The 14,256-nt window shown below is 46.5% G+C and overlaps 1 protein-coding gene across 1 annotated transcript; it reads right to left on the minus strand.

The window, feature by feature from the left end:
- Positions 1 to 1,410: 1,410 nt before the first annotated feature.
- Positions 1,411 to 2,382, minus strand: LOC143400187 (olfactory receptor 11L1-like). Its single transcript, XM_076857504.2, has one exon. It carries the CDS (start codon positions 2,380 to 2,382, stop codon positions 1,411 to 1,413), a length of 972 nt encoding a protein of 323 aa, XP_076713619.2.
- Positions 2,383 to 14,256: the final 11,874 nt, after the last annotated feature.

A 14,256-nucleotide genomic window follows, 5' to 3' on the forward strand; every position in this document is an offset into this window, starting at 1 on the left:
GACCTGCTTATATGGATTTCATCATCAAATCTAAAATCAAAGCAACTTCCTCTACCCCATGAGCTGCTGCATTGACTCCAACAGTTCTTTCTCTGTCTTTTCTTTAAATAGTCTTTAAATAATAGTTGTAAAGGCAAACTTCATCTTCAATTCTATATTTAGTGTCCTCCAATAATCAATCATTTCTCTTAGTGCAAAATTCAAAACCTCTACAGGACTACTAATGATCCATAGGAACAAGGCTCTACCCCTCCCCAGGCTGACCTCTGTCCACCTCCCCAGTCACTCTGCCTCCCTCTTCTGTCCTGCATGCCACCATCTCAGCCTGGACTTCTCTGTCCACTTCTGCTCTCCTCCTCCCAGCAGTGAAGGTTGAGCACTAGGTGGGCAGAGCTTCCCCAATCCCCTGCTGATGCAGGCCTTGCTAAGGTCTGCCTTCATGCCCAGCCTACTCTCTGTTCCACAGTGTTCTAGAGAAACAGAAGCACATCCTTATTCTCTATAGGGATCAAACCCTCTTGCCTTCTGGAATTAGGCTTCATTGAGGCCAATCTTCCTCGCCTTTTCTATATCTTGTATCTCCAGGCACTGCAGACTGCAGCAGGAGACCTCCTACTTCAGGGGGTTAAAAGTATTTGTGGAATTAACAAATGGAACTGGTCAGGGTGTGTGTATGGGGGCGGGGTGGGGGGGGTGGGAATAGCAGAGATCTCCTAAATCCTGGGTGAGCAAAGGAACTTGTGAAAGAAATTTGTGTTGTGCTACAGGGCCTGACTCCAGTCTTCCAATCCCTCCACCCTCTTCCTTCCTTCCCTGGAATTTCATTAAACAGAAAATATTAGAAATCTAGCTTATCCAAGACAAATGCTTAGCACTTTAAAAATCCTTATTTGTTCTCTTATCACTAGGAGATAATGCAGGACAAAACACAATTCCAAAGTCTTGGTTTCCTTTTTCATTCATTCTTGCCACAGCAGTGGTCACACATCAGGTTTGAGGTGTGCAAGGCCAGTTTCTCAACAGTGTGTAAGAGGTTAGAACTGCCTGTCCATAGGCTGTGCAAATGCAAGGGAATCCCTCAGGGACCAGTGGCCGAGCTGCCTTCTCAGGGCTTTTCTAACAGCCTCCTTGAAGTCTTTGTTCCTCAAGCTGAAGACACTGGGTTCAGGCCATGTGTGCGATCACCAGGCACTGAGACTGCAGATTCCCAGCAGAAGAGAAGACATGCCTGAGGACAGAAGGTCCGCACACAGAAGCCCATCTTTTGACATCCGTGGAGGGGGGACCTCAAGTCACTGATTCCTTACAGGCGCAGGACCCTCTCCACACCAGCGGGGACGCTCAGTCTGGGCTCTGAAGCCAGAGTCCTGGTCCTGCCTGGCCCCAGAAGCTGCTGCCTGCAGACTCTCCCTACCTAACGAAGACCTGTCCTCTCACTCTGACTCCACAGCGGCCGTGCTGCCTTCTGATGGCTTTTCTAACAGCCTCCTTGAAGTCTTTGTTCCTCAAGCTGTAGATGACTGGGTTCATCAGTGGTGTGACCACGGTGTAGAAGACAGAGATGATCTTGTTGATTTCAGGTGACAGGTGGGCACTGGGGCGCACATACATGGAGATCATGGTCCCATAGTAGATGGTGACAACAGCCAGGTGGGACCCACAGGTGGAGAAGGTCTTCCTCCGTCCAGAAGCTGAAGGGATTCTCAATATGGAGGACACAATGAAGACATAGGACACAAGGGTCAGGAGAAAGCAGACGCACAGCACTGCGACCGACAGGACAAAGATGGCCATCTCGGTGACGTAGGCACTGGAGCAGGAGAGTTGCATGAGCGGCGGGAGGTCACAGAAGAAGTGGTTGATCTGGTTGGGCCCACAGAAGTCCAGCTGGGAAATCATCATGGATGGCAGAAAGCCTGTGCCCACCCCTGTCAACCAGCAGAGGGCCACCAGGTGCCTGCAGGTGTCAGGGCTCATGAGGAAGGGGTAGTGCAGTGGACTGCAGATGGCCAGGTACCGGTCGTAGGCCATCATGGCCAGGAGGAAACACTCAGTAGCCCCAAAGAACACGAAGAAGTAGAGCTGCGCCATACAGGCAGAGAAGGAGATGGCCCGGCCCCAGGAGGCCAGGTTGGCCAGGAGAAGGGGCACGATGGTGGACGTGTACCAGATCTCCAGAAAAGAGAGGTGCTGGAGAAACGTGTACATGGGGGAGTGCAGGCGCCGTTCCTGGCTCACCACTGCAATGATGACGATGTTCCCGGTGAGGGTCAGGAGGTAGATGAGTAGGAAAATGGTGAAGAGAAGGGTCTGCCACTCCTGAAGGGTCTGGAATCCGAGCAGCTGAAACTCGGTGACCACAGACACATTTGGGGCTTGCATCATCTGGGGGCAGAGAGTGCAGAAAACATGTGTGAAAAGCACAGGGTGCAATGACTGCTGGTGTTTGGACCTTCAGGGCTTTTTTGTTTTGTTTTAGGTTTGCATGTGCTGCTCTTGGGAGGTTCAAATGCACAATCCCATGCTCCTTTTATTTGACCACATTTGGATCCACAGATCAATGGCTCCAGGCTTCCTGACCCAGTCACTCCTCCGTCTCCTCAGTGAGGATTGCAAATGTGTTCTGTTTTCAAACCTCAGCATGGCCTTGTCTCTCTGTACCTTCCGCAAGTGATCTATTTGACCAGAAGCCTGGGGTCCCCATGGGAGCACATGCAGGCTTAGGCCACTAATACCCCCACCTACCCTTGGTCTGTACCCTGAAGGAGTGGTGTGCATGGGTCTCAGCTAGTCCCTCACTTGAGCTGTGTCCTCCCCCACACTGGGAGGTGCTGCAGGTTTCCAGCTCACCCTCTCCTGGTCAGCAGTGGCCACCTCTCTGCTGGAGTTGTTCCAGTTTGCCAAAAGCCTGGTTTTCGCTCCCTGTAAATGAGAGGTGAAGCACACCATCAAGGTCCAACTGTGCTTCCTCCGTGGGCTGCCCACCCCTGTGGACTCCTTCCCTGGTGGAGACTGTCCCTTCCTTCAGTGGCCCTTAGTCCTCTGCTTCATTTATGGGTTGGTTTGTGTGTTTGCTTGTTGTAGTGCAGGTTGAACCTGGGCCTCACTCATGCAAGGCAAGTGCTCTACCACTGAGCTCCACCCCAGCCCTTTTGATTTTAGACAAGGCCTCACCAGTTGCCCAGGCTGGCCTTGCACTTGCCACCCTCCTGCCTCTGCCTCTGAGAAGCTGGGATCACAGGCGTGACCACCACCACCCCCAGCAACTCTACTTGCTTTGTCCACTGCTCTCAGGACCCCTCCCTCTTCCTCATCAGCTCGCCACTTAATATCCATGACCTTCCTCTGGGTTCCACCGTAGCTGGCTCTTCACGTTTGCAAACTCTCAGGGTTTACAGCAGCTCAGCATGCAGCTCTTGACTTTACTCATTCATTCATTCATGGTGCTGGGGTTACACCGGGCCTCCTGCTAGCCTGACTCTAGGTTCAGTCTCTCAGCTCTTAACTTTCAATTTCACGTGTCAGTCTTGAATATTAGTGTGCAAACAGCTGTCCTATCTGAAATGCACCACAGATGTCCACTCAGCTCCTGAGGCTTCTGTGACCTCACCTCCACCCAGCCTCCCAGAGCTGCCCACCAGACCCTTGGTGCAGCTGTCCACCCCCACAAGGGGGCACTCTTTACCACTGCTCAACCAGAAACCTTGACTTTGACCCAATATTAGACTGCAAAATCCGCTGGCTCCACCTGCAACTATTTCCAGAGCCAGGGGGATCACTATTCCACCCACTTTGCTTGCTGCCTGGAATAGGTGCCACCATCTCTCACCCTGATGGCTGCAGCGCTTTCCCTGTGGCCCTCCATGACCACCATGCCCTACTCAGTAACTCAGTCTCTGTGAGGAAGTGAAAAGGCATCTTACACAGGGGCACAGAGGAGCTGCGGATCGTCCCTGGTTGGTGAACAGAACACTGGCCAGTCCACGCACTCTCCTGAGGACCCCCTCTTCTGGTGATTTGCCACTTGGCTCATCATCTCTAAGACTGCAGTTCGTTTTTTTTTTTTTTTTTTCTGTGTTCTGTTTTCTCCTCTCGTGCTTGGGCAAAAGCATCAGGAAGGCTATATCCACTGAACATGAAACCTTTACATGGACTGAAGACGACATTGTAAGCTCTATGAATCTGCCTTCAGGAGCCCAGCATGGAGCAGGAAGCCTCATGCACACACTGGATCTCTTAAATCCAGCTCAAGATGAGGCCATGGGGACCCCAGGGCATTCTTGGTTGGCTGGGCCCTGTGGGTCCTCTGCCCTGCCTCTCACACCTGGGTCTGCTCTTCTCCTTGCCCATTTGGCTCCTGACTCTTATCTCCTCTGGGTTCTTTTAGCCACCCAGATCTTGCCTTTCTGTCCCCTTCACAGGACACTGGGATATTGTTCCTGGATATGTCTGTGGGCTCATTTCCCACATCCTTTTGCCCCCTCAGAGACCACTTCCTGCCTGAAGTCTGGAGGAGCTGGTCACCTGTGTGCAGGTGACACCATCCAAGGCAAGCGCTGCCCCTTGGTCTGAAGAGCATATCCCAGCAGTTCTGCCTCCAACCTTCGCATGACAACCAGGGGATGCTGGATGCTGGAATTTAACCACATAGAAGGATTTGCTCCAAGACTGGGCGATACTTAGAAGCTGTCTGGGCACACAGCCATGATACAGCTACGCCCCCAGATTCTTGGAGTAATTAACTATGCCATCTTGGAACATGGTCTTTTCCTGCCTTGGCTTTCTCACTTTTTGTGTGTGACATTATCATGTAATTAAGTAAATCTATTTGCTGTTCCTTTTAAATATAATATCCTGCTTATCTCACTCACTTTTACAGACCCTTATATACAGCTTATATCATACTTTTATTACCATTGACCTTGATCATGAATAAATTAAAAATAAATCATTTAGCCATGGGGAAGTATAAAATGCAGGTTTGTGAGACCCCCCAAAAAGCAAACAAGCACAGCATCCCACTAGACTAAGTTTACAGGGTTTGAGGCTCAGTTTCCCAGTTAAAGTTCCTTTTTGGGGGGCGGGGTTCTGGGGAATGAACTCAGGGGCACTCAAACACTGAACCACATCCCCAGCCCTATTTTGTATTTTATTTAGAGACAGGGTCTCACTGACTTGTTTAACACCTCAATGTTGCTGAGGCTGGCTTTGAACTCCAAATCCTCCTGTCTCAGCCTCCTGAGCCTCTGGGATTACAGAAGTGCACTACAGCTTCTGGCTAAACTTTCTCTTATATGTTCAAATGCAACAAGAAACTGAACTTATTTAATCACCATTCATTGCTTAAATACTTTCAATGATAAACTCACTACAATTACTTAAATATTATTTCCAACTTTTAAAATTAGCTTCATTAGCGGGGTGCAGTGGTGCATGCCTGTAATCCCAGAGGCTCTGGAGGCTGAGACAGGAGGATTTCAAGTTTAGATCCAGCCTCAGCAAAAGCAAGGTACTAAGCAACTCAGTGAGACCCTGTCTCTAAATAAAATACAAGGTAAGGCTGAGAATGTGGTTCAGTGGTTGAGTGCCCCTGAGTTCAATGACTGATACAAAAAAAAGAAAAAATTAGCTTCATTACATTAGCTGAAAATAATAAAGAGTGCTGCCTCTCAGAACGCTGCCTGCTTCAGCACTAGGGCAACCAGCATAACCTCAGGCCTAATTCTGAAGTTTTTCTTTTCAAATTATATGAGAATAAACACAATCAAGAATATTATTATTCTTTTTTTAATGTTTTTAAATATCTTTCAATGGACATTTTTTTTGTTTATTTATATGCAGTGCTGAGAATCGAACCCAGTGCCTCACACATGCTAGATAAGTGCTCTACCACTGAGCCTCTTACCCCAGCCCCTTTATTGTTCTTATATGCCATCTGCCTACAGTACATTAAATGGCTTTGATGTCTCAGAAAGCCTTTTTAAGTTTTTGTTGTTGTTGTCATTACAGTTTCATATCCCAGCACATTTAGGCAAGACCATCTCTTTCCACATAGGCAGAACAAATTGCCTTGACAAGGAGGAATCCACAACCATAGCCAGGAAACTTTGCCCTTGGATGTGAAACACATACCATGCTGATTTTCTCCTTAAAAAGCAGCCTCATCTGCAAGCGCCTCCCCTGCTCTCCCTCTGGCCATCACACGGAGACCCAAGGGCTGCTGCTCTGAAAGCTGCCTTGCCCTCCTCTGACCCAAAGTCCGCCTGCATTTTTGTTGTGAGAGCTGGAACTTGTCTTTCCTGCTGGTGTCTGGCTCTGGGTGGAGCAGACTTCTCCTTTCAGTAACCCTGGGTATCTTGGGGACCTGGCCCTTCCGAGAATCCTTTTCCCCAATGTGTTCTATAATTTGCCAATCAAGTCTGTAAACAAAGAAAGCTAACTTCTGAGATTCCTCTGTGTCCACTGAGGCTTTGTTGTGGATAAAACGTTGAAATAGAAGCAATTTGTACATTCTTTTAAAAATAGATTTAATTTTTCTTAACTTAGAATGGGTCCTAACTTTGCTATAATATATGTATATATATATGTGTATATATGTATATGTGTACATATCTACATGTATGTGACAGCAATGGTAGGACCATATATACATATATGTATATACATATGTCTAATATATATCTCCATGTTCAAACTAACTCATTCAATTAAAGAAATATTGCAAAGGTCATTCTTTTTTTTTTTTTTTTTTGGTACTGGGGATTGTACTCAGGGGCACTTGACCACTGCGCCACATCCCCAGCCATATTTTGTGTTTCATTTAGAGACAGGGTCTCACTGAGTTGCTTAGTGGCTCACCATTGCTGAGGCTGGCTTTGAACTCCTGATCCTCCTGTCTCAGCCTCCTGAGCCATTGGGATTACAGATGTATGCCACCACACCCAGTTTAAAGCTCATTCTTGGCCTGGGGATGTAGCTCAGTTGGTAGAGTGCTTAACTCAAGTGCACAAAGCCCTGGGTTCAATCCCCAGCACCACAAAAAAAAAAAAAAAAAAGCTCATTCTTAGTGAATCTCTCAGTCTAAGAAAATGTAACATATGAATTACAGACGAATTGGAAAGGATTATCAACCCAGGTCTTAAGTATAGCAGGATTTATTTTTAATCTAAGTATGTGGAAGTCTGTCTACTTAAAATTCAATTTGTTAATACTTCTAGTGAAAGTGATTTTGAATATTTCAGTTTAAAAGAAAGTGTTGATGTATTGAATAAAGAAGTTAAAAAATAGAAACTTTTTTTTGCTTTTTTAATTAATCATTAATTTAATAAATACATGCATGTTAAGCACCTACTACATTCCTTGACCTCGTTGGAGTATTAGGATACACAAGAGAATCACACAAATACCGTGATAGAGAAAGCTACATCATTAGTTATTTGTTGATGCTGATTTGACTAATATACAGTTTTTTTAAAAATATATGATTTATATGTATAGTTTTAGAAAATTTGGAAAATGAAAGAAATTACAGACAAAATGTATATTTCCAAATACCCAGAGTGCTGTCACCCAGAGTCAGGCTCCTGGTGCTCTGCCTGGTGCTCTGCTCCACTCCTCGTGTGGCCCATCTACTGGGTCACACAATAGGGGTTCTAGTCTATAGTCTGTAGCTTGTCTGCAGATTTTTTTTTTTTAATGGTTAATGTCCAGCCTAGTGAGGTAGCCCATGCCTGTAATCCCAGTGGTTTGGGAGGCTGAAGCAGGAGGATCGTGAGTTCAAAGGCAGCCTTGGCAACTTAGCAAGGCACTAAGCAACTCAGTGAGACCCTGTCTCTAAATAAAATACAAAAATAGGGCTGGGATGTGGCTCAGTGGTTGAGTACCCCTGAGTGCCCCTAAGTGCCCCAGATACCCCTCCCTCCCAAAATAATAATAATAGTTAATGTCTGTGATAGGCCTTTTCTCTCTAGTGGGAAAATTAACATACCGTTTATGGATCCTGTTTCAGGATGGACCATTTCCATCTGATGCCATTATAGCTCTTCTAAGACCCGAGTGCTTGCAGAGAGAGGCTTGGTGGGGCCTGCAAAGCAGACTGTGTATTCTTTCTTTGTCAGCTGCAGAAATAAGGTGACAGACCTATGTGCAGGTCAACCCCAGCTGGAGAAAAGGAGAAGGCTAGCTGCAGGCTTTCAAAGACCATCTCAGCTCACCTCCACAGGCCAGAGGGGCCCGGGGATGAAGCATGCACACAGCCACCACCAGAATGTATCAGCTGCACAAGTCAGCCCAGCTTCCCAGTGAAAGCTGGTCATGGCGGGCAGGGGCATCAGGAGGCTACTGTCCAATGTTCCGCCATGTCATGACAGGGTGGGCTTCCCTATCCTGCAGCTAGAGACACATTGTCTCTAGATGGAAGGGAATATTGATATCGCTTGAAATGTATAAAGTGCAGGGCACAGTGTGCATTTGTATGTTCCCACAGGATTAAAGACATCAACATGTGTGCACCCACAGACTACGGGAATTAAGTTTTGAAAGGACCTGCTCTGTGCTCCTCTTCCACTCAGTCATTGCTATGGTGTGGCTATTACTTGTCCCTCAAGAGTTCATCTGCTGGGAGTGTGGGTGAGCCCCAGAGAGATGGTGATACGGCCAACAGGGCCCAGCCAGAGCCTGTGCCATGCTGTTTGGACTTTCAGCCACTAAAAGTATCAGCTAAATTGTTCTTTTCCTTATAAATTCAACCCATCTCACGTATCGTGTTAAAGTAATGCAAAATGAACTCATGCATTCATCTTCCCCTCTTCCTCCCAGCCCAAGTCATGTAGTCATTCTTTCCAAGAACCTTTTCTTCCTGTGTACACTATGATTTCCAATAGTGACTTAAGAAAGTAATATGTACTAAGAAATGCTCATTTATAGTCATTAACTTCATAGTGGATCAAGCATCCTATTACTGGCTTCTCATTTTGAACGTGGAACACTTATTTTTGAATTACATATTAATTAAGAATTATGTTGTAATATTGGGTATGGTGTGGTCTATCTGTAATCCCAGCAACTTGGGAAACTAAGGCATGACGATAATATGTTCTAGGCCAGCTTTAGCAACTTTGCAAGACCCCATCTCAAAACAAGAATTTAAAAACAGGCTGGGGAAGTAATCCAATGGTAGAATACTCCTGAGTTGAATCCTCAGTAACACATGTACACACACAAGGTTACACTGTTGAACTAAAAATAAGTATCCATTTGTGCATCACACTAAATTAATACATTTACTAATGTGTAAATATTTAAATTTTATCTTGGATTACTATTTTAATTTTTTAATATTTTCCAGTAAATTTTAAATTTTTTCTTTATAGGTACATAATTGATTAATTTATTGCTGCACAGAGAAGTTTGAAATTCTGAAATGAGTTAGCACCATGATGTTGGTGATATTATGAGTAGCCTGGCTATGTTGTGGTAACTGCTGTAGATATTTTGGTTCAATAAAAGGAAGTGTGTTCTAAAACTCAGGCTGAAGTTGCGTGGAAGACTATCCCTTGCTTAGGTATTACAGGACAGATGATTTGATGGATGGGATAGGCAGCCAAGTGTTTTCTAAAATTTAACTCTATAATTTCATAGACAAAATGATCCTGAACTAAGGTGGGGACACAGTTTGTTGACAAACCTAAACTCAAATTTGTCAATATAGGAATTGCCTCAGCACAGGGCCGCAGGGGAGGGATTTCCCAGGAGTGCTAGTCAAGGCTTTACTGCCCCAAAGCCCCAGCCCCTCATCTTAACACTGCACCATTGCTAACCTGCAGAGAGGGCTTGATGTGCAATGGATACGTTAGATGTCCAAGTCCTGCAACCTAAGTTATTGGAAAAATTATTGTCACATATATATTTTTTTTCTATTTTTTTTTTATGAAGGACTGGGATTATCTTAATAGTCTGTGTCATTTTTTGCTGCATTGTCTGTGTACCTATTTGATCCCCTGGGCTATTATGAATAATGCTTTGCATTCTTCCTAGCAGAGTGACAGATGACATTGTATTTTATCAATATGTTAATGTCCCAGGAAAAATTGGGCAAAATGACTTCTTTTAAAAATTAGAACCATTCTCTGGAATCAAGTAATTGAGTTAAGCTAGTGAATTAACTGAAGCAACCAGCCACAGAGGATAAATGAACAGGCTCAAAACCACCAGTCACTCTTTCCAGGACAGTCACATCCTGAAACTGGCAGCCCACTTGCTGTTATCCTTGTCACCACACACCACACAGCTCATAACTAGAGAGGGAGCCTCACAGAGGAACAGCTCTATTTGGAACACACCCTGGAGATAAGAAAACTCAGAACAATTAACCTCTGCAGACAACAATGTCCCCAGAGACCTGCACTTCCTCTTCTTTCTCCCCAGTGTCCCCAGAGACCTGCACTTCCTCTTCTTTCTCCCGTGGTGTTCTGTGGCTGGGGAGCCAGTCAGTCTTTGGAAGAGTATCTGCTGGGTCACATCAGAGCCATATGCTCCACTCTTAGTTTCCACCAAGAGTGGAACCATGCCTTATTTAGAAGCCATTCACCACAGGACACAGGCAGAAAAGTCTGTGTGAGCACCAGGGTCACTGCAGGGGCAGGTGGGAACATGGGGTATGCAAGTCATCTCAGCTTCAAACTGCTCTTGAGATAGTCATGGGATTGCAGGTGCTACATCAATAGAATGAAGCTCCAAGGGACACCAAGGGACGAGAACTAGTGATGGTTACACAAGCCCTTCAAGGTCCCCATCCCATCAGGCAGCTCAGGAGCTGGTAAGGGAGGCCCATGGGGAAGAGGCCAAAGCAGGCACAGCAGGTGGTGAACCTGCTAGGCGCAGGGTAGACAGAGGGCATCCACCAGGGCTGGGACTGCTTCTGGATATAACTGCTGGGACGTGGCTCTCACCACCACATCCACCTAGGAAGATCAGCTCTTCAGAGTAATTTTACTTGTAAAGTTAAATTTTGGATGAATATTGCTTTTGAAGGGCCTAGTTAGGGGTCACCTACCTTTACTTACACACTTTGAAAATATGTCCATTTCCAAAATAAGTTTATGTCAGAGTCTCTAATCTTTTGTGTTTTTGTTGTTGTTTTTGTTGTTCTTTGGTTTTTGTTTCTTTGTTTAAGTGCTTTGCCTCCTGTTTCCATTTTTGGGAAACCACTTTCAAACATCATGATGAGTTTTTTCCTGATTTCCCTCCCAACTTGCCTCGAATTAATCCAATAACTATGTCCTTTATCTTCCTTTAAATGTAATAGAAGGCAGAAGAAAACTGTTTTTCCTCTGGCTCATGATTTTTCCTTCTTGTCCTGCAGTGGAATTTGTGGGAGATCCACAAATTCACACCCTCTTAGCGTGGACCCGCAGCAGGAGTGCTCAGGGCCAAGGCATGTTTCTGTATTAAACTGTCATCCACAACCGCATGGTGTGAAGCCTGGCCCTGCTCTGGCGGCCCCTGAAGAAGTGTGCAAGTCCGTGGCCTGGAGAAGTGCCCCCACCTTTCTCCTGCATTTCACACAGACTGGAGACTGGATCCACACCGAGTGCTGGGGCGGCCTCCAAGCTCCCTGGAGAGCTTCCCGGAAGCCTCACCCAGTGGAGGCCAGGGAGGCCTGGCATATGTGTCTTCCATTTGTCAGATGGACAAGGGGCCCTGTGCAGCTGCAGCTGGGGCGGGTCTGCCTCTAAAAGCTGGCAGAGTACCCCACGATTTTGCTATGCCATTCCACCCTAGCTGCCTTGGGACATCCCTGAGGATATACCAAGCCTCTAGTCCACACTGACCCAAGGGCTTCCACGCTGACTGCCTCATCCGCAGTGTAGACATACTGTGTGCGGTGACAGTGTGAGTCAGCCATTGGGATCCACTTTCTATCAACAAAAATCACACTTTCTGGAATAGCACCCACAACTAGCCCTATCCGGTCTCCCTGGAAGGCCACCTAAGAAGGAGACACATCAAATTCCTGAGGACCCAGCACACCAGAAAGACAGAGTCCTGCATCTTCGGCCGCTCTCTGCACACTGCTTCCTCTGAGTAGAATCCTCTGGGCAGGCTGTATCTGCCAAGCCTCCCAAGCACCAAGTTCAGACACGAGCTCCTTTGTGAGTTTTCAGGTCCGTCCCCAGGCTCACATGCTACCTGTGTTCTGCTACCCCTCCCCCCAGTACTTGGGTCTGGAAATGTCACCCTTCTGTGACACTATTTTGTCCATGTGCCGGTTTTCCCTGAAGCAGGACGTGCACTCTGGTGCATGGCAGCTGAAATCATCTATTAAACCAGTAAGTGGTGGCCTGCGGCCAGCCTGAGAAGCACAGGACAGCACCGTCCAGTCCAGCCCTGTCCACAACCAGTACTGCTTCCTACATGTGCTCAAGTGGAGACTCTCTCCCATCTAAAACACAGAGCAGGTGTAAGAGAGATGATGAGATTATCTTGGGCTATCACATTTATTAATTTCCTGTGGGAAGGATGAAAGGGACAGAAAGGAGCTTGACTCGACTTTACTCTGTCCTGGCTCAGAGGAAAGGGACTTGGGAATAAAAATGTGAACAGAATGCATTATTGTCCCTGAATCAGGAAAATTGCATAAAATAATAATACAAACCACTCTTTAAATGTAACATTATCGCATAGATACAGTTTGTTGAAATGCAGGTGCGCTGCCTGGAGCTCTGGGCATGGAGAGTGCTGGGGAGGGCATCTGCCTCCTCGGCATCCACCTCTGGTAGGCCCTTGGTTCACTTTCACCACCACTGGTCCCTGGGAGTGGTCAGAGCTTGGCCCTTCTCCCTGAATTCCTTCCATAGCAGCACCAAGGTGCATTGGGTGCCAGCATCCCTCCCTGGGCAGGGAAGGCTGGTGCTGTGCCTACAGGGAGTAAGAGACCACCTGGGTGGTCTGGGGAGAAAACGCAGGGCTAGGAGTTCACACTCATTACATCAGTGCAATAGAAAGCAGGAAACAGGGCTGGAGACACGGTCGCAGTGGAGTGTTTGACCAGAATGTGCAAGGCCCTGGGTGTGACCCCAGCATGAGCCCTGAAAAAGGAAAACCATGAAAAATAAGAGCAGAAAATGGCAAGTGTGCGGAGCTTGTAAAGAAAGTGGAACCCTTGGCACTGTTGTAGTATAAGTTCCGCCACCGAGGAGAGCAGTACAGAGGCTCCTGGAGAAACTGAAGCTAGAATTACCTTATGATGTGGAATCCCACCTCCAGGTACAGACCCACCAGAATAAACCAGGGTCTGGAAAGATTGCATGTGTATTTGTGCTCTTAGAGGCATTCTGCACACGGCTGAAATACAGAAACAGCCCATGAGTTCCCTGACAGAGGAGTTAATGGTCAACTGTGGTGTGTATGTGTGTGTGTGTGTGTAAAATGAAACATTATTACCATTACACATGAAGAAATCTGCAACATGTTATGATGAGGATGATTGTTGCAGAAGTGACACTGAGTCAAGTAAGTTGACAGAAAAGACGAGTATCAGAGGATGCACCTGGGTAAGTCAACTGGAGTGGGCAGGATGAAAGGGACAGAAAGCAAAAAGATGTCGCCAGCCATGGGGCAGAGCAAGCAGGAAGTTATTATTTAACAGAGTGACAGCTGTGTACGGTGAAATGTTTAGGAGATTATCGTTGTTTTCAACACTATTGATGTATTTAATATCACCGACTCTGTGCTTAAAAACAGGATTGTAAATTAAAAAAAATTTTTTTTAGATGTAGATAGACACAATACCTTTATTTACTTATTTTATGGGGTGCGGAGACTTGAACCCAGTGCCTCACACATGCTAGGCAAGCACTCTGCCACTGAGCTACAGCCCCAGCCCCCAGGATAGTTGATTTTTTGTTAAGTGTATTTCACCCCATTAAAAAAAATGTCAGGATTACAAAGGCAGGGTGCAATTGCTTAAGTGGAAACAGAGACATTTTAACAACCCCAAGCTGGAAGGAAATGCTGAGTCAGACCTGGTGCTCTTGAGGTCTCAGCTCAGGCTGTGGGGCTGGGAGATTGTGGATCCCTCAAGCAGAGAGGAGGGTGGGACCCGGGAGAGATGAGGGCCTTGGCCAATAGGGTTCCTCATAAACAGGAGGCTGTGCAGAGACCAGGAGCCCAAACTTTGTTTATGTGGTGCTGAAGATCAAACCCAGTGCCTCATGCATGCTAGGCGAGCACTCTACCACTGAGCCATAAATCCAG

The sequence above is a fragment of the Callospermophilus lateralis genome, chromosome 5 (assembly GCF_048772815.1).
Source record: "Callospermophilus lateralis isolate mCalLat2 chromosome 5, mCalLat2.hap1, whole genome shotgun sequence".
NCBI classification, from domain to species: Eukaryota; Metazoa; Chordata; class Mammalia; order Rodentia; family Sciuridae; genus Callospermophilus; species Callospermophilus lateralis.

Coding starts and splice junctions, on each gene's coding strand:
- LOC143400187 (XM_076857504.2), bottom strand. CDS start 2,382: ATGCAAGCCCCAAATGTGTCTGTGGTCACCGAGTTTCAGCTGCTCGGA.